At 36.6% G+C, this 21,542-nt stretch overlaps 1 protein-coding gene across 6 annotated transcripts in view; it reads left to right on the top strand.

The window, feature by feature from the left end:
* LOC149069409 (protein DOP1A) overlaps positions 1-21,542 on the top strand; it is a 727,510-nt gene that overhangs the window by 36,109 nt on the left and 669,859 nt on the right. For all 6 annotated transcript variants that reach the window (XR_016195089.1, XM_089250153.1, XM_089250154.1 and 3 more), the window contains exon 5: positions 13,540-13,715. Coding sequence is in view for 5 of the 6 variants with exons in the window: in XM_089250153.1 (XP_089106279.1) it covers positions 13,540-13,715 (176 nt within the window). In the remaining variant the exon portion in view is untranslated. The remainder of the gene's footprint in view (positions 1-13,539; positions 13,716-21,542) is intronic.

Below are 21,542 nucleotides of genomic sequence, written 5' to 3' on the forward strand. Positions count from 1 at the left end.
ATCACATTCCAATACAAAAAACTTGGTGTTGCCATTTGATATTTTCGAAATTTTCTCACTGTAACCGTAACTGTTAAATAAATTTTTTAAGAACTATGCATTTTTTGAAGAAACATGAAAATATAATGTTTCTCATACAACTTTTCTTAGCTTGGTGACCTCACTGTATTTCTATGTTGACAGATATGCTAACATGATTTCTGAAAATTTTGTGTTGTGCTCGGATTCTGATTTAGTAATCAATCATTCAAAAAATTTCAGGTGCAAGTACCATTTTTTTATTTACAGGGCTTTTAGAATTTGTGAAGCCCTGAATAAATATGTATAAATATAAATAAATATGTACTTCATTCTTTGATGATTAAAAAAAATCTTTGTGTAAAAATCAATGGCGAGAGTTAAATAATTTAACAACCATTGTCTAACTGGTAGACTGCTCTCTAACTTAGATGGCTGTTCAGGTTCCCACCTTAGCGAACAAACATAACTCATGCTGGTTTATGATTTTGCAAGTTGGCATCATTACAAATGATTAAAAAACATAGGAAAAAACCTTAATTTCTCAGATTTTTTCAGCAATCCACAATGCAGAATCTAAAACCAGCCGCCACTATGTTCATACCCTCAGAGAGAACCCTGATTACAAGTGCTATTTCAACAACTGGTTCACTAAACTCAACAAAAAATGAGGTGCTTTTTCTATCAAATTTGGACAATTTGACAGAATCCCACTGCACTGTGTATAAACACCTGGAAGTGTTAGAGACATGAAAAATATATTTTTTTAACAATTTCAATTTTTATTTGTATGTAAAATCCCATTTAAGTGTAGACGATTTCTTATCTCACTCATTTCTGACTCAATTGGCAGCATTGTCAGCATTTTCTTCAGTTCCATTTCAGAACATTCAGAATTTTTGTTGAACTTTATCCAGACTATTTTTACTAATGTATTGTTGAGCTGAATCATTATTTCATATTTTCTTTTTATAATACTAAGCAACAATGAAGTTTTATTTGATAGCAAAATGTATGAAGCATGTTCAGAAAGTAAAGATACAATGGTTAGTATTTGTTCAAAATGTTTTCATTTTACCAAACAACCTCTTGTAATTTATTTAGTAGTTCATTTGTTTTTTTTCTACAGAATTGCCATCATCATCCCAATGTTTGTTAGATGTGGATGCTAGTTTCTAGTGTTGTAGCTATTGTTACCAAAAGCACATTGCAACCAGGACTGGACTAATCTCCAAAAATTTACATGCCCAGTCAGGCTTAATAACACGTGCCCTGAAGAATATTACTAAATATTGTTACAGAATTTAGTAATTTCATTGTAAACATAATTTTTCATAGTTATAAAGAATGCACAGAATAGCTTCATGTAATAGCTATGTGCATAATCCCCTTTAAAAAAAATGCCTAATAAATGCATAAATTTTTAATATGAATCATCATCTGAATCTAATCTGCATTATCACTGCTGTGACTACTTCTTTCATACACGTAAACTGTTATATCACCATATACCAATTTACTACTGATAGAGTTGGGTGGGGAATTAAAGTGTCATTGATTGGTGGTCACCTCAGATTTGGTAGGAAGTAACTTCTTATCTATGCTCTACCCCTGAATCAAACTAGCCGACCTGACAGTAGTAGACGAGTATCTTACCACTGCACCATTCTTGCGATTGTGATTGTTGATACGATGGTAACCAGCACAGAGTTCCCAATCTTATTTGCCTTTTCATAATTTTTTTTTCTTATCACCCCCCCCCCTTTCCTCATTGTTAAGACATCCTATTAAATTCAGGGTAAAATTTACAGACTATCCTTATAAAATTATTGCCATCACAAATTGAAGATTTAAGATCAGTCAATTATAATTTTCTGTGCTGTTGCTGTCTGAAAAGATGTTAGCAAGTTAATGTTTACTTAGAATCATAGCTGATTTACATTCCAGGACCAGACTTGAACAAGTGTGTGCAACAGCACTGCAAGATATCAATTACTGAAGTGCTCTTTTTAAAACTTATATCAAGGTTTTGAATTTCTTTCTTTTTGAAGAAAGTGTAACAAAAACAATTTCTGATAGTTACAATAAAAAGGTGTGCAGAAATAAAGTTTTGATGTCAACACCTGCTCAGTAGAGAAAAGGCCACGTTTTTATTTTGCTCCGACACCATCTTGATATATTTCTATCTTTTTTTTTCTTTACTTGCTTATTTATTTCGTCATGTTTATCTGTTCTTGCTATTAATTTCTCAGGTTCTCTCAGATTTATTGATCAGAATCTCTGTACAACGTTCTGTAATGGGGAATCCTAAAAAACAGAGCAAAAACATTGACAAAATTTTTTCGCCTGCAAATCGACTGCTTCGTTCACCCCCTCAGGCCATGTGTACCTTTGAAAAATGTCAAAGGCAAAATTCAACTGATTCGCTTCCCGCCCATCGTGGAACAGGTGCTAACACTGCTGACATGCTGATGGACCTCAAATTTATAATGCTGGCTAATTCTGAGACCCTTGCAGATGTTACTGTCAGAATTGATGCTTTGGGTGGGAAGCTATTGAAAATCACAGATGACCTTGAGAGAGCTAGCCGGGAAAGATCAGACCTTAGAGCAGCTAACGAAAAATTGAGATCTGATCTGATGATGATCCAGAGACGCCTAGACTAAGCTGAGGACTACAATAGAAGAAATAATCTAATCCTGGAGAATGTACAGATTCCACCCTCTGATGATGCCCAGGACTGGTACTCCATCGTGCGTGATATTGTGAAAAAAAAGCTACAGATGTCTGGTGCCGACTGTCTGATGATCGACATTGCTCATCCATTCCGCTGCCGAAATGGAGATTCTGGTGATCTTCAGTGTGTCACTCAATTTTTTTGCTGTATTGATCACGATGTGTTTAGTGCCTTTAAGAGTATACTTCGTTCCAACTTTACCTTACTTGATCGTTTACGTGTGAGAGAAGATTTTTGTGCCACAACAAAGAGAATTAGATTCCACCTTCATCCACTCATGGATAGCAGCTTGAAGGCAAAAAAGAGGGTGAGACTGATACGGGACTGCTATTTGTGGACAGTAAATGTTTTTAGGTTGATTTAAATCATAACATTGATGTTTCAAGTTTCATTGTGCAAAAGTTAGACTTTAAACGTGAACACTTGGAAAAGAATTAAAAGAAGAAACTGTAAACCAGTAAATCCTAGTCACACAATTTTGGTAACTATAATGTAAATTACATACACTCTCCTACTTTGGATGGTTGATTGGATAGAGTGTAGGTGGAACTCGATGTGCAGCCACCTCTTCATGGTAAATTCTGGGTCATTTTGTTCTGACAAAGCATGCGAAGAGCTGCACAATGAAACTTGCAAAAATTTGGTCAATTCCAATTCAATAATTGTTCACACACAAACACACCCACTTCTGTGTAATTACATCTGAACCTTGAGTTGTATGCAGAACTGCAGCAAGAAAATTTTTTGTGATAAAATAAATGAATTTGGAGATAATGAAAATTCTGAGAAATCATAATGGTGCTTGAATTTTTTTTTTCCTCCAAATTTTTCAGGCCCCGCAGAAAATGTAACCCAAAGTGTCCTGATAAGTCAAAAATAAAACCTTTCAGCTATGTAACCCGAACCAGTTTTTTTTTTTATAATCGAATCCAAACTTTCAGGAGCTAAAAAATCTCTCTCATGCTTCTCTTTTTCTTAAATTCCTCACTGTTGAAGAATATCCCTACTTGAATTATCATTAAACATAAATGTCAATAACATTATTATATATTAATATCACTTTGTACAAGAAACCTGTCATGTATAGCAATAGACCTACAGAATGCCTTCACCTGGCTGACGATTTTAAGGCAAATTTTCTGGGTCGGGTTTGTATTATCAGCATCTTGAAAATTCAAGCTAAGGCTTATTTTCTGCTTAGGTGTTATTTTCACATAAGAAAAACTATACTTTTTATTCTGTTTCAATTGCAGGTGTTCGTTGCCAATGTTCAATTCAAGAATCCCACAGTTATTTTCTTTTCATTATGAGATAATGTTATTTTTGTCTCTTGATATTTCAGTTATGAAAGTCTGATGTACCTGTATAAACTTATAAAAAGGTATTGCAAAAACATGTAAATATTTTTGAATGAAAATTCAGTTTACATACATTGGTTTACTTCTTCACAGATGCTTCAATTTATTTATACAAGGATTTGTGGGTGTGTGTGAAAAATTATTGTGTATTATAAATAAATTTCTGTAGGTATGCTTATCACATATATCAGGTATATTTTTTAAACTAATGTCCATGGTTACAATTTTCTCTTTGCGATTTCTTGTAAAATATTTTAATATGTGGATCTCATATCTAAATGCTTACATAAAAAGGTAGAAGAATTATAAAAAAGGGTGTTTGTGATTCCAAGAAATTATTTATTATCACATTTTTGTTCCTAAAAAATCATTAAAAAATATTTCAAAATATACATATTCTAAACACTGCACTATGCGGCAATTTTTGGAATACATAAGCTCAAACTAAAATTTTAACCTGAAAGTAACACATTTTCTTCGAAAACAAACAATATTCCCAAAAAAACCCGGGCTTTTTAGGCTAAACAACCCAGCCCGGGGGGGGGGGGGAATGGGTATATACCCGGGGAGCAAATTTGACAACCCTGAACCCATTAGACCGGAACTCCAAGAGACCCGAGAAATCACTTCGTAATAACGAAATTTCGTTACAAAGGAATTCCAGATTTTTATATTGTTCCTATGTAAACCTATGTGAGGGATTAGAAAAGTTTTCATTAAAACGATATTTTTCCTGTTGTAATGGTATTTGTTACAATGAGAGTCGACTGTATTTCGTCTCAAGCTATTTTTTTACGTGTATTTGAAGGCTGCATGGGTAACAGGGCGTATGGCACTTAACTGGTGAGCCATTAATGTTAGAGACATACCCAACTAGAAAAAGTATCCAATTCACGTGTCATATGTCATTCATGTTGTAAGGGGTTGTATAGCTATAAAATTAAAAAAACCTTTTTATACCATCCCCGTGTGGCAAAGAACCCAATTAAGAAGGTGTTGCTCTTTTTTTCCCGATGCCAACTAAAATAATTTCACGTTTCTAAGTGCAATATTCACAGAGACAAGCAAATTCGAAAAATTGAGGATATTTGGGAAGAAACATCGTTAAATGCGAATAAAATGGTTTCCCCGCATCTAATGCTGTTTTTTTCTTCGAAGATCTCGGGGAATAATGCACTTAGAAATGTTGAATTTTGTTGGAGACAGAGAAACTACTTTCGAACTGGGTTTTGGGGCACAGGGTGTACATATAAAAAGTTGACATTTTTATTTTGATAATTATGCAACCCCTGGCAATATGAATCAAATATCTGTGTACTGCACATTATTCGGGTACTTTTTCCAACTGGAATTATGCCTCTAGGACCAATGGTTCGCCAGTAAAATGTCATATGCCCCGTTACCTTTGCGCCCTGTATATTAAATATAGTGCGAACTGTTATGTGAAATATTGTGTTGTGCTTAAGCCAACTCCCACGTTGCTTTGTCTGCCTGCGAGAGAGTGGCCACATTATGAACCAAAAAGCCACTTGAAGGTAGCTTTTCATCCAACGAAAAAAAATCAGATTTTCATTGTTTCGATATTGAAGTCAACAAACTGATAATTTTCTTATTTGAGAATCTGATTATTCATATTTTCCGATGGGCTTGGGCTTAAAATCCTGATAAGGGGCCATTCAAGTATTACGTAAGCAAATTTTTAGCCCTCCCCCCCTTAGCAAAATTTCATCATGAGCTCTGCCCCTCTGAATCCTAACTCATATTTTCATAAGGGGTGGTTGATTATGTAAGCATTATCCAAACCCCCCTCCCCCCCTTGTCATCAAAAGTCAGCAAATCAGAAACCCCCCCCCCCCCCCCCCCATCGATGATGACATAATGCTTGAACAGCCCCTAATGAATCATTCTTATGTTCACACTAACAGTTTTGTCACTGCGTACATGATTTCTCTGGAATGAAATGGTTCAAACAAATATTTTAAAAATTTTCACACGTATTTTAGTTCATTTTTTTAAATTCATAGCAGGACTACAACATAAACCTATATCCTTCGTACATGTATTATTGTTGAAAACGATGTGAAAGGTTGAACTTTTCAATTGTGATTCATTTGTGTGGCTACTCCCTTGTTACTACTTTTATCCGCATGAAGAGAATAAAATTAACAAACTGCTTGCTACCAGTTTTTGCCGTTTTATCATTCCAAGAATGCGTATTTTAGAAGCTACAACTGACATTTCTCAATGAAACCATAATCATTTACACAAAAAAAACTAATTTGGAAATAATACAAATTTCATGCAGTACAATAACTTGATGGCGTACCGTCTTCAAGCCGAGAGTTTACATTGATTAAAATGTATTCTATTTTTTTTACTGTATTCTGTTTATTTTGCTTTTTCGTTATATTATTAATAATTATAATTAAATTCAAAAATATTTACACTTCAGACAATTTTTGAATAACTATCGTCTAATGGGAAAACGGGGGAGGGGGTAGAAAGTTAGTCATGTTCGCAAGGGGGGGACCACAGAAATGCAAAATGGTTGAAAGGGGGTCATGACAAAAAAAGGTTGAGAACCACTGCTCTAAACTATCAATTTTAAATACATTTGAAAATAATGATTTTAAATAATCCCTCTATTTTCTATTTCAATTTTAACTGGTACAAGCTAGTTAACAACACCATAACCTAGAATTGTCCCTTTCAAAATGGTGTTCTCTTGTAAAAGCAGTTGAATCACGGTGAATTAATAGATCATGGTTCATCCTATCCATACCGTTGAAAATTTTGGACACTTCAATCATAGAATTGGATTACCTTTTGGGTTTGATAATACGATTAAATAATCGATGTTTGGGTTTACCCAAAATTCCAAAACGAACATGGCTATACGCATTTCAGAACTATATGAAGTTCCTTCATCAGTAGCAGAAACAAAGAAGAAAGAAAATATTGAAAAAACTCCTTATAGCGGAAGTTACTCGCTGTTGTAAACAAGAGTCAAATTTGAAATGAATTGACTCAAATTCAAAATTTTGAATTTGACTCTTGTCTACAACAGCGAGTAACTCCCGCTATAAGGAGTTTTTTCAATATTTTCTTTTTTCTTTGTTTGTTTTTGATGCAGGAACTTCATATAGTTCTGAAACGTGTATAGCCGTGTTCGTTTTGGAATTTTGGGTAAACTTCAATCATATCTTCCAGACACCTCACATTCATTCAATGTGAACATATTCAAAAAAATTAAATCTTTATTCATAACTCAAACCTCACAATAAGGACACGTGTATCTCTTCTCGGCACCACCCCTTCAACCAAGTCTGTGTCCCTCTGTAGGTATGGTCTCCAAAACCTTACAGCATACTCCAGTCCAGGACGAACTAAGCCTCGAAAAAGCGGAAGAATGACTTTAGGAGAACGCGAAGAGACCTTTTTAAAAATGAGACCAAGCATTCTATTCGCTTTTTTGACCACCGCTGAACAATGTTCAGAAAACCTAAGTCACTCGTCAATGAGAATTCCCAAATCGGTGAACCTAGTTGCATCAGAGATAGTGTCACCATTCAACTCGTAAGAGAACCGTGGGTTGTTTGAACCAAAATGAGCGACCATGCACTTATCAACGCTAAACGTCATGCTCCATTCATTTGCCCATGCTGCAATCCTGTTTAAGTTGGTCTGGAGCAACTCCCTATTGCTTTCATTCCCGATTACCCCCATTAGCTTCACATCATCTGGGAATTCGGTAGTAATCCCATCGATACCCTGATCGTGTTTATCGATAAAAAGTGAAAAAAGTATGGGGCCAAGGACACTTCCTTGAGGAACTCCACTTGTGACGGATGTCCAACCAGAGAATTCCCCGTTCACCATAACTCGTTGCGACCTATCTCTTAACCACGATTCTATCCAGTTCAGCAAGTTGCCCCCTATTCCAATCTTGTGTAAACGCTTCAAGAGTTTGCCATGTTGGACCCGATCGAATGCCTTCTGGAAATCAAGGTAAACAACATCTACATTTTTGCTCTTACCCAAAGCCTTAGTCACGTGGTCATAGAAGCAAAGGAGGTTAGCTACACATGACTTCCCCTTCCTGAACCCATGCTGATTATCCAACAATACATAATTCTTGTCAATCCACTTCACAAACTGCCTTTTGATGATAATTTCCAAAATTTTCGAGAGGGAGCTCGTCAAACTCACTGGACGGTAATTAGACACCACTTCTCTACTACCCTTCTTAAATATCGGAACAACGTTAGCCAGTTTCCAATCCCTTGGGACGATACTCTCAGCAACACTACTCCTGTATATTTGTGCGACTGTGGCCCCAAAAATTCATTAGCACATTCCCTGAGGATGTGGTGCTACGGACTCGCTATGGCACTGTGTCCGCCAATGTCCACTCGCATCAGTGTTTCATTTTGATCAGATGTCATTCAAAATTTGATTCAATTTTTAGATAGTAACCTATATTTGCTGCATGACAAGAAGGGTTGACTATGGGAGAAGCAGGATGAATTTCAGCCTTCCAGACACGTAAAGCTGATACCAGGGAGAGTCTACAATTTACACATAGGGGTACTGGAAATTTATGAAAATTATGGTGTTAAATGGACCTTCTGTTGGAGAAACAATAAAAAAAATATAAGAATGTATTGAATCAATGCCCACTCGTAATCAAGCAAGTCAGCTGATGTAGCTTCAGGAATGATGAAATTCTCCTATTTGTCCAGAAGAATTCAGATGTAGAATCAGTGCTGCAACTAGATGCTTGGTCACCTGGAGCAAGTGTGCATTTTGATGCCCCCTTGTAATGTTGAAGGAGAGGTTTCAGAATGACATTTGCACCCCCCTCGGGTCCAATGCCCGGGGTACAAGACCCGCCTGCTCCCCCCTAGTTGCGGCCCTTTGTAGGATACTTATGGAACAGAAATATGCACCTAGAACAAGCTAAAACGCTTGGGTGTCTGAACATTAGCTGACTTAGACCAAGACTCGATGTGACTCAAACATGACATTGATTTGTCATGGTAAGGCCTACATGACTACAACTTGTGACATCCAATGCACACGAATGGACTGCCACCAATGGAACTTTGGTTATCAACGTGGTTATCCAGATGTGCTAAGGAAGCTACAATATCAATTTAGACTTTGATTTTTAAAACACAATTCATCATTTTGTTGATTGCAGTTGTTCGACTTGCTGTTCTTTTTATACAAATTTATATATATGTATACTAATTTAATAAAATTCCAGATGCATCTATCTTTGAAGAATGCTATGACATAGCTGCCTAGTCTCCCGAATTTTAGCTTCATCGCTCGACTTCCCGAAAAGTTCTTAAATCTCCCGAATTTTTAAGAAAATCACAAAAAATCCCTGATTGACCCTAAAAATTCCCTACTTCATAAATGGGTTCAAACTTGGGTTCTTCAAAAATTGACGCTTTTTTCTTTCATCTTCCGATGATTTTGGAGTCATTCGCGCAGAATGTTTGTTCACATCGTTTCTGATTGAACACAATATGTATATTTTAGATCACTATTGAAGTTTTGTCCTCCAATTTCACTTGTTTTTTGCGTAGGGATTTTATTCCCAATGGTTTAACTTCCATGTGTGTAAAATACCTATTTTAATTTGACTTCAGTTTTTGAGTAGGGATTTTATTCCCTACGCTTTAACTTTTATGCTTGGAAAATCCCTTTTTATTTGGAAAATCCCTATTTTATTTATTAGGGAGTGGTTTAAGCATAAAATACGGGTTTGCGCGAAAATCTCCCGAATTTTCATTTTCAAAAGTTGGCAGCTATGCTATGATATCTCCTTGAGATGGAAAGCGGGTTGTGTCTGGTCCTTCAATGTGGAAAATTATGGCTTAAATAATGATAAGAAAATTAATTTAATACACAGTAATATTTTTTTTACCTAGTTGCTGTCCGCACAATATCACCTCACAGGCCAGCTCGTTGACCACCCCTCATACATAAGATATATATCATAGAGCAATGATAACAGTAAAATTTGTGAATATCAATGCTGGCTTATCTGAGATGCTGCTTATCTCAAACCGAAACATCAGGCAAAACGAAGAAGGCAATCAGACATGGCAAATTAAATCAAATTACATTGCTATTGCATATTTGTGTTATGATCCTTTTTCTTTATTTCATGGGTATCATTAATGTTCTTTTTCTAAATATTTTTTATTGCATTTCAATATATTCACAATATGTTACTATACCTATATTGCATATGCCTACCCATATACTTATATTACATATATTAAGAAATTTGTAGTCAATTCAACTTGTGTTAGTTGAGATTCATGTTCAGTATATTGAATGATAACAAAGAGGTTTTGCCAGCTGTTTGATGCAAAGATAAATCCAGAAAAGAAAATTCAACTGACCTTGCAGGGAATCGAACCCACATTCCCTCACTTACCGGGTGAGTGCACTAGAGTACAAAGCCAGCAAATCTTCTTTCCTTAGAGCTTGTGTGCACTAAACAGGTCCGTATATAGACAACCAGGCCTAACTTAAGTCTAAGCTCACAATGTCTGACACTGCCAACAGATGGCAACTTATCAGAAGATGATGTCTATCTTCGCTATTTGTACAAAGATGTTGACAGCTGTCTGATGTGAAGATAAATCCAGGAAAGAAAATTCAACTGGCCTTACTCAGATCGAACCCATGTCCTCTCATTTGCCAGGTGAGCGCTGTAGACCATAGCGTAGAGTGGCATTTTCAAATATTGAATTAAATGTAACAAATGATTGTTCTTATTTTGGATGAAACCTCATTAAAATGTGATATGCAGTGACTCCAGTGAAATCTATATATGGTAAAACTTCAATTAACTGTCACTATCCGGATTAGAGCTGTGACAGATAACTGAATAGACAGATGACAAATATCTTTAACATATGTACAGTAATACAAATACAATTGCAACGCCACAACAGGCAAATTGCCCAACGAGGTGGCTGACTTAAGAACATCATGGATCCCGAGCCATTTTTTGGAGGCCCTACCTACTACTGCTACACCACACATCCCCCCTCGCGGAACCCCCAACGAATCGGTGCATGCGGGAATGTGCGTGTACGTGTAGTGAAACCTGACGTGAAGTTTTTGTTGTTTCTCTGTAATGCTTGTTATGTGTAGTGCTGCCATCTGCCACTAGTTTTTCTAACTATGAGTGAAGTGTTATGATTGAATGATTTATCGTTGTAGGACTGTTGCTCTCTGTGGCGAGACTTTTTAACGGGGAGATCGGCTCGCATTTGCGCCTTGAAGTTGGGAACCACAGAAAACCAACTTCAGCCGACCACCACTGTGGGGTTCGAACCCGGATCCTTGCATCGCGAGTCCGTCACTATAACCCCTCGACCACCACAGCGGCATGTGGTGGTCGAGTGACTAATGTGATTTCACTGATAGAGCTTGGGAAGTAAATGAAAATAAAATCCTTTAAAAGGTAGAAATAAAATCTTAAAAATACATACATATTGTATTTAATTTCACAAAAAAAAAAAAAAAAAAAAAAATTATCAATATAAACTATAATATAAGGCCATCCCAGGCAGTAGCGACATTGAAAACAGCATCCTTTATCAAGGAAACAGTTATTTTCCGGATATTATGCTGAGGTGAGCTCGGAAAGAAAAGTCATCACGTCTCCGCCGGGACTCGAACCCAGGCCCTCTTGCATACCGGGCAAGCATGCTACCATCTACACCACTGGAGACACATGAATCTGCCTTCCAAATTTCACGCACTGTGTCGTGAGGCGCTGAAGTAGAGGCATTAGTAGCCTCTCTTAACTTCAGGAAATGGCCCCCGGGTGGGACGGTTTAGAGAGATATAGATGGCTTTTTTCTCAGCCAGAGATATCAAGGAAACAGTTATTTTCTGGATATTATGCTGAGGTGAGCTCGGAAAGAAAAGTCATCACGTCTCCGCCGGGACTCGAACCCAGGCCCTCTTTCATACCGGGCAAGCATGCTACCATCTACACCACTGGAGACACATGAATCTGCCTTCCAAATTTCACGCACTGTGTCGTGAGGCGCTGAAGTAGAGGTGGTGTAGTTGGTGTGTTCTCCAGTGGTGTAGATGGTAGCATGCTTGCCCGGTATGCAAGAGGGCCTGGGTTCGAGTCCCGGTGGAGACGTGATGACTTTTCTTTCCGAGCTCACCTCAGCATAATATCCGGAAAATAACTGTTTCCTTGATATCTCTGGCTGAGAAAAAAGCCATCTATATCTCTCTAAACCGTCCCACCCGGGGGCCATTTCCTGAAGTTAAGAGAGGCTACTAATGCCTCTACTTCAGCACCTCACGACACAGTGCGTGAAATTTGGAAGGCAGATTCATGTGTCTCCAGTGGTGTAGATGGTAGCATGCTTGCCCGGTATGCAAGAGGGCCTGGGTTCGAGTCCCGGCGGAGACGTGATGACTTTTCTTTCCGAGCTCACCTCAGCATAATATCCGGAAAATAACTGTTTCCTTGATATCTCTGGCTGAGAAAAAAGCCATCTATATCTCTCTAAGCATCCTTTATGTTGCATCTCTTCCAAAATTCTTTGAAAGTCGTATATTCATCAGATGAAAGCAAGCCTTCGATAAGAGCTTTTCTGTAACGTGGCTTTATATTTCCTATTATGTCCTGGTCCATAGGCTGGATAAGTGGAGTTGTATTTGCTCTGAGAAAGAGGCATGTTATTTTGCCATCATCACTTTTGAGTTCACAAGAGGGTTGTTTCGGGGCATTGTCCATTAATAGCAGTGCTTCCTGCGGCAAGTGCTTTTTGGCTATATGAGCTTTAACTTGCACAAAAACACTGTAACCATTCTGAAAATTTTTTTTTTGTTCATCTGAGCACTCTTTTTGGCCATGATAATTCACAGGCAATGCATTCATATTTAAATTTTTGAAAGCACATGGTTTTTCAATCTAGCAATTACAAACGGGAAATCTATGCTGGTGACATTTGTACAGACCATAGCAGTTATCCAATCTTTTTGGACCTTAAAACCTGGGTCTTCTTTCAAACGAAGCAAGTGTGCTACCATATACACCACTGAAGACACAACCCTTTCTTCCTTGTTTCACAAACTGTGGAAACTTTTCCAATGTCATTATTTATTAATGTCATGAAGTTAAGAGGAGGCTACTAATAATGCTTATCTTTCAACGCCTTATGCCGTAATGTGTGAAATAAGGAAGATGGGAACTTCAGGTACATGTCTTCAGTGGTATATTGTTGTAGAGAGATTAATGATTAAATAAAGTATTGTAGTGAGGTTGCAATGTACATTCAGTAATGTATGTATAATGTTATGTATATTCAGCCTTATATTTTTCACTTCAAAGATTACTTTTTTCATAAAATGATTTCTTTTTAGGTTCAAGCGCTATGTGGTTCCCTTCAGGATTACAGTGTGCTTGTACAACGATCTACTTTAGATTTACTACTTTTGAGCCTTCCAGTTCATACTAATCAGCTGTTAAAGGGAGATATGTTAATTGTTGTCACTGCAGCAATAACTGTTTTGCTTAGACGAGATATATCTTTGAACAGGTATGGCTTTCTTTTGATATTCAAAGGTAGTTAGCTATATGTTAATCTGCTTCTTTGATCTGCTAATCTTTTCATATGTCCTAATCTCTTGCGTTGTATAGCCACTTATTGGTTTCTTTCATATTTCTTTTGCTTATTCATGGATTAAGCACAGTGCACCTGTTCCACTATTCTAATGATTGTTTGTTTAAAGATGACTTATCGAAACAGGGTTTTTTTCTCAATGTAACATCACTAATTCACCAAACACCAACTCTGGCCATATCGCTATATTGCAATTTACTGCCATTAATGAGATGGGGTGGAAATGTCTGTCGGTGGTCACCTCAAGCTCGTTAGGGAAAATAATATCTTATCTATATTTTCCCTCGGGTTCGAACCTGGGACCGTGACAGCAACCTTCATGGTGGTAGACAAGCAGCTTACCACCACGCCACTCGGGCAAAATGTCATTTCTCTCTACTGGGAATGGAACCCAGGGCCTCTTGCATACCGGGCAAGCTTTCTGGCAATGGATTGCTAGATTTGCTGCATTGATCATAACCACCAACCAAGGATGAAAGCTCCAGTCCTTGTTTTTCTCAGGTATTCAGCAAATTCACATGATGCCATGCGATACTGTCAGGTCATACACACCTCTCGATATGAAATAAAAGCATCCTTAGACTCTGCGAATGTATTCAGTTGAAATTGGTAATATAAGATTTAAAAAATTCGGGATTTTGATCACTTTGACCTTAGAAGATTGCCCTCCACAGATCTTATCAAGGGATCCAGTTCCAGGAGGAGGAGGCATGAAATAAAATATTTTCTTTCGTGTAATTATTTGAAATTCCATCGAAAGGCCCTGTGAGAAATATTTGCATGGGGCCCGACCAAAAATCTGATCATAGAAGCCCGGCTTCATTATGGGAGGTGGGGCATGAAATATATTTTCTGTAATTATTCTAAATTCCATCCACCTGTTTATTTGTTGAAAATTTCTTCTGATAAAGAATAATATTAAAAAATGATTCAAATAGTACAGCACCAAGATTATTAACTGAATTGATAAAGCCCTACTTCTATGTATAGTACTGAGTTTATGAAAGTTCAGATTATGAGATTAATGATGTATGCAATATAATTATATTAAAAAATATTCATTAATGTATTTCATGCAATAGTAAAAAATGAACTCATCTGATTTTATATGCAATTATATAGATAGGACTATAGTTCTTTCATCCAAAACAAAGCTCGCTGGCGGCCAGATTAGCTGTTGTTTTTTTCAAACATTCCTATGAAAGGACTTTGTTTATTACCTTCCGAAGAAATGAATAAAATAAGTATTTAGTTGGGGAGAGAGTGCCAAAACAGGATTCATGATGGCATTGAAAAAATAGCAATCAAAAGCTTTCTGCTGTAGCTGGTGTTGGCTAGACCAGTTACTGGGAACGAGAGGATGTACAAAATCCCTTCTCCATCGTGTATTGAACTTCCCTTTTTGCAATTTGTAATTGAGTTGGATTTAACCTGTAGGCTCACTACATTCGAGGACCCTTAGTTGTTATATAGTGAACTGTTGGATGATTTTCTTTTCGACTGAGCTTAGGATATGACTCAGTAGTTTTTTTTGGTATAGATATGATAAGCAGTATATGATAAGGACTGTTCTTGAAAATAGATTTGATTGTTTGAACATCTGATCTCTTGAAATGAATTTTTTTTTTTTGGATCTCGAACATTTATTTTTAATGCCCCCTAATACTAATGTGAGAGAACATCTGCACCTATTATGGGTTTCAAAATGTCAGAGATTACAAAAGGTGGTCATCAAGACCAAAATTAAATGGCAATAATATTGAACTAATTTGCAGATTTTTTTTTCATTTGCAGCCACAAATAAGAGTTTTGTAACTGGCATTTTTTTGAAAGATACGAAACTGGGTAACAGCTTACATCACTTTTAGTATTGATCAAAAATTTCATTTTTGATAATTTTATCAGTTACGTGATATTTATACTTATACGTGATATATATACTTATTCAGCCTGTGACATGTGTTTCACGCGGCAAAATTAGTTTTTTGATTCCACATCACATTAACAAGTATTGACACACCTGGCTGCATGATTCCCGAATTTCTTATGGTACGAACACCTTTTCTATTAGTGTTGAGAAACCAGATTTTAGTTTGTGCTGTATTCGAGTAAGTATATATGAGCTTAACTGGATGAGTGTTGCGCTGCTTTCTGATTGGAAGATTCTAACTAATAAACTTGGTTTTGCAAGTTAACAAATTTTTTATTTAAATGCACCTTATCAATTTTTGCAGACTCACTATCAACAGCCATAACTGCATTTTCAGAGAACTCGTATTTTGTCTGCTAAAACAGCAAGTCTTTACAGATCGTTCTCACTAGCAGCTAACAAAATAGACTTAGTGGTTGAGGAGTAAACGATACAACAATAAATTTTTTAGGAAGTTATTTTCAACTGAACCTTCACTTGGGACATAGTTTCCCAAACTTTTTGTTCCATTGCCCCCCTTTTAAAAAAAAATTCTTGTCTTGGCTATAAATAATTTTTTCATCATCTGGGTGAATTCCTTGGCTATCAATAATGTGACTAAGAAAAAAAAATCAAGAATTGAATTTATGCGTCTCTGAATCAAGACTCAGCCATAAATCCCATCTTCCCTATCGGGGAGCAGATAGCGGTTTGCAATTGATCAGTTTTTATTAATTTATTTATTTTAGCTTGAGTCCGCAATCTCTTGATAAGATTAGTATCAGGTACAATCATCAGATATCATGAAACCATTGAAATATCGATGATGTTTGATACACATTGGCAAATTCTTGATACTATTTGCGTTTTTCATCTTCAAACGAAGTCTTCAGTAGAAACAAAAAAATAGAGGCCAATGGATTAGAAGACATCTCTGGGTGAAGGTGTGAACGTTAGGCTCTCTACCTTTTGATTCCAAAAGTTGAAGACGTATGGTATGGAGAAATAAATTGCATTTTCCATCATGATTTTGACTCTTTCTAAGAAGCTATTACTTTATTGCTGCAGCAATTCACATAGGTGGAAAGATGGAAATGTAAATTACAACCGTACCCTTAATTTGAGCTTTCCAACTTGAGCTCTTTATGAACTTCTCTCGTAAATTTCTAGGGTGTTATAATTTTTAGAAAAGATCGGGTATTTTTTATTTCGTGGTATATTTCAACATTTTTAAAAATGCAGATTCATCTTTATTTTTAGTGTATGTTTTAGCGTCTAATCCGGGCTCTAGTTACAACTTTCTTTTCTGATTTGAATTCCAGCGACTTTATTTGCTTCGAGTATTTGTGTATTTAAAAATTCGCTCAGTATGTTACAAAAAAAAAATACATGGAAAAAAGTAAGATGATTTAATGCACCAAATTTATATATTTCAAAGAGAATTCTTCTATTATATTCCGATGCAAATGACTACAGTCAAACCTCATTAGTGCGTCACCCTCTTAACACGTCACTCCGCTTACCGGTTCTCTGTTTGGGAAGTCCCAATTGTCCTCAGGCAGGAATTGGCACAGCTATAGTTCACTCTGTTTAACGAGTCACTCCGCTTACTAAGTCATATTTTTGCTCTCCCAAGAGTGACTCATTAACGAGGTTTGACTGTATATCTAATACAATATCGTATTCAATCTCACTTTTGAATTTAACTCCACGATCATAAGATATCATGAAAAGAAGAAATGAATATTCAAAAAGAATGGGTAAAGCCATGAGAAGCAGTTTTATACCCGAAAGTTTTGATAAATTAATTATTTAATGATGTTCCTTGGTTGGGAAGTAGCTGTAGTTTTGCTTGAATAGATTTATCAATTTTTACAATGCCTTTCCTCGAAGAGTAGTAATTCCTACAACACTGATTTAATCAACACACATTATTTACGAAAAAGCTTTGTGATTTTCAAAAGAAAAATTCACATTTTAGATGAACCTCAAAATCAGGAGAACATACTTCAACACTTGCAAATTTGAAAAATACAATTAAAATATTAAGGGGCAAGAATGCTTCTCGAGATTCAGAATATTTAGAGTGTCAACTTGAAAATATTGGGACATTTTAAATACCTGGTGGATGGATTGGTAATTTCTTCTTAGTACATTCTTAGTACATTCAGCTAAAGCAAGTAAATTTTATTTTCTGTTGAAGCTAATCTATATTAATAGTTATTTACCTTAGACCTTTGAAGACTGTGCACACCCCGCTTCCCATCTCAGAGAGAGATTGAAGCGTTCCCGAAGGATAGGTGTGTCCGGAAAGTTTTATTAAAAACAACATAACATGACCACCTCAGACGAAGGCAGCAAAATAAAATAATTTACATAAAAATTGATCGTCAACTCCAGAATATAACAAATGAATAAAATGTAAACAATCATGCCAATGGGCAATCAAAATTATAAACAAAATTATAAGATGGAGGTGTATAGCCGTCCATCCCATAAGAATATAGTAATCGTCAATTGATTGAATGATTGTAGATAATCTTGGAATATAAAATTTCGAATCACTGTGAATTAGTCGCAGTCATCATCGTCTAGGCCGCAAGTCGTTACCAGAATCGTCACCGGGTGAACTGAGATCAGCACAATTCACTATATAGCCCAGTAAATAACACTTAATTCGTCCTTGCCATCAATGACTTGATTCATCTCATTGCAGGTGAACTTGCTTCTGTTTTCCATTTATCGGTTACTTTTGTTGATGCCGACGTGGTCGAAGATCATATTTCCTCTTAAGATCAATCACTGGGGCTCTTGCCGGTTTGAACTCGTCATCGCTCCCACCACTCAGATGCACACTTCCAGTCTTCTTAGCATGTATGCGGTGTAAGTTGTTATCAAGGAACAATATAATCCACCACACCCGAGCTAGGCTCATAGGTCTCTTCAAAACTCTCTTCTGTTGAAACACAGTCGACCGTTTTTGGGAATAGCATCAAAATGAAATTTTTTTGTATATGGGCAAGATGTCGGATAATGCCATAAAGATCCAATCTCACCACAAGCACACATGGCATTGTCCGACTTCCTGAAATAGTTATTTACCATTGAATGCCGGGCATCTATAAACACTCTACAATAATTTCGTTAAAAATTTTGAGTATATCTCGCCTTTATGCATTTTTCTTTAGTTCAGAAAATAGAAAAACTTTGGAGAATGAAAAGAGAAAGTACATTACTGGGAAGAAAGGGTCAGTCACCGGGCGTTACCAGCCTGTCACTTCGGGTCAGCCCCCCTCTTGAAGGGTTACATGGCAATTACCAATTGTCACATATGGGGGGGGGGGAATGAGAGGAAAGCATTCTAGAATCACGTAACCCTGTGGTCTTTTCGAAAAGATCTTTGTGAAAATAAGTAGCTTTTTTTGAAGAGGTTTTGTGTTTGACCCTGAGCCATTGATAGAGTTAAATGGTGTAAGATGATATAAGTGGTTTTTCCAAAGAAAAATCTCATAAAAGTGGCCTGAATATAAATTTTCTTACATATTAAGTATCTTAGTTGCTCAAAGTAATATACAGTACTGAAATTTCTCATTCTTACTGCATTTTCTAACCTTTGGCTAAATTCTGATGTGAGCTCTATCTTTAGTAAATTCTTGATTAAGGATTGCATCACACATCTAAATGTAATGGTGTATTATCTCTCAGGGTTTTTCCTTTCACAAAGAAGCAGCAATATTAGTGACACCATCATGCTCGGGGCTGGTGATCCTTTAATCCAATAAAGACACTAGCTGTCCCTAAAGGATAAAGACCAGTGTACCAGTAGTTATTTTACCTCACAGACATTTTCATTTTCTTTCCCATAATAAGTAGCACATCTTATACTGTATATCTCCCAGTCTTAATATTCAATAGTTTTTTTCCCTTACTTTCACTGTTAAGCCCAGTTAATCAAGGTACTACTGTATAGTAATAACAGATTTATGAAAAATAATCAGCTATATACAGGGTAATTATAATTCAAGTTTTGATTCCAAAAGTACAATAAGTACTGGTCAGAATGACTTGAAATTTTGCATGGATACTCCTGAAGCAATGGAAATTTCTTTCGCAAAAGAAAAAAGTGCAAAATGTGCAAGTAGATGATGCTGTACTTGTCCAGCAGTAGAATTTGTTTTGTGCAACCACATCATTTCGGCACTTCAACTGCATGAGTGTGTGGATAGGGCAACTTCTATCAAGACGCACATTGCAATACCAGCAAAGCAGCTGCTGAAGACCCATTTTGACACTAATAGGATGGCAGGACACCTGGCCGGCAGCCAGTTCACCTGACCTTAAACCTTGCAACTTGTGGCTGTGGGGGGTACCTCAAAATGTTATGAGCAGTGGTCGGATTGCAAGCTCCAGCGCGTCTGCTATACGTTAGAAGTTCCTCAGGAATATTAATGTGGCAGCACGTTTGGTTTAATAAAGGTGAACTGCAAGCACATCCACATCATGACCATGGCATACTCTGATCTGCTGTTGAACAAGAATTTGTGCTTTCACCTCATAGCTAGAACATGGTGGACAACATATTTAACATTTCTTTAGTAAGTTGTAGTTATTTTCGTTCCTGAAGTCGTTGGTAACGGACTTGCTTTTATCGCGCTCCGCTCACCGACCAATAGAAGTTTTATCCGTCACGTCAGTGTGGCATTTTGTGTCTTTTTTTGTGTTTTTCTTCGTTCTCGTGAGTTTTACTTAGCGTGTTTTTTTGTTTTTTTTTGGGTCATATTCTGCAGTGTTTTCTTTTTTTTTCTAGCACACATTGGATTGCAAGATAATTGGTTTTTTTTTTACCATATTGCTCTTAATTTTTTTAATTTTCGTTGTGTATTTTCGATTGACTTAAATTTTTTTTTTCTCGTTCGCATTTCATTTTTGCCAGGTTTGTGTTTTCTCGCTTCTCTGATATAAATTCGTAGGTTTTTTGGACGTTAGGGTTAGCAAACACTGTATACTTTTCCCAGGTTCTCTCAATAACTTGGTTTTTCCTTCCACTTGGGCCTATAGTTGTAGTGTTAGTGTGATTTGAGATAGTTAGTTAATTCTAATAAGTAAAAATTGTACTTTGTAGCTTAATACTTTTTTTTAGAGTGTGTTCTATTCTTTATATACATATTGATTTTATTCTTCGTGATTTAGTGTTGAGCTTTCTATTTTACGTAATTTTTTCGTACAATCTCTTATGTATATTTCGCATAGTAATGTATTTTACATTATTTTAATTTCCTGTTGACATTTTTCATTTTCCTATTTTTAATTATTATTATTATCTAGCTTTAGCAGTAGTGTTAGTATGCCTCGACCTCGACTAGTGTTGTGTAGAGCTTGCGACGAGAGGTTTCCCTTGTCTAGGGGTATAGTAGCTGATAGTTTCAATTGTAAAGGGTGCTTGGATAGAAAAAGGCTGGAACTCGAGGTCGAAGCTTTACGGGAAAAAGTTAGGGTGCTAGAGGGCCCAGTTATAACAGCATCTGGTCGTCTAGCAACCTGTTGATGAAGAAGCAATCTCCACGAACAACGACAGTTTAGAGGGCGAATGGGTGGTCCTGGATGAGGTAGAGGGGGATAGTAATAGGGGTTTAATCATCGGATATTCTATGGTTAGGGAACTTGGGAACAGAGTGTGTAGGAATTTTATGGGTTTCGAGCGCTGTTGTCTTCCTGGGGGGAAGATTGGCAACGTTTGGGAAATTTTTCATCGCGGAAAGTTGCCCTTGCGGGTGATTCTGTGGGTGGGAACAAATTAGGTAGGAGCGAATATTAGTGAGTCTCTGTCAGAGTAC

This window comes from Pholcus phalangioides, unplaced genomic scaffold (assembly GCF_987345545.1).
Source record: "Pholcus phalangioides strain wild (caught in Gottingen) unplaced genomic scaffold, Ppha-v1.0 ptg000022l_1, whole genome shotgun sequence".
NCBI classification, from domain to species: domain Eukaryota; kingdom Metazoa; phylum Arthropoda; class Arachnida; order Araneae; family Pholcidae; genus Pholcus; species Pholcus phalangioides.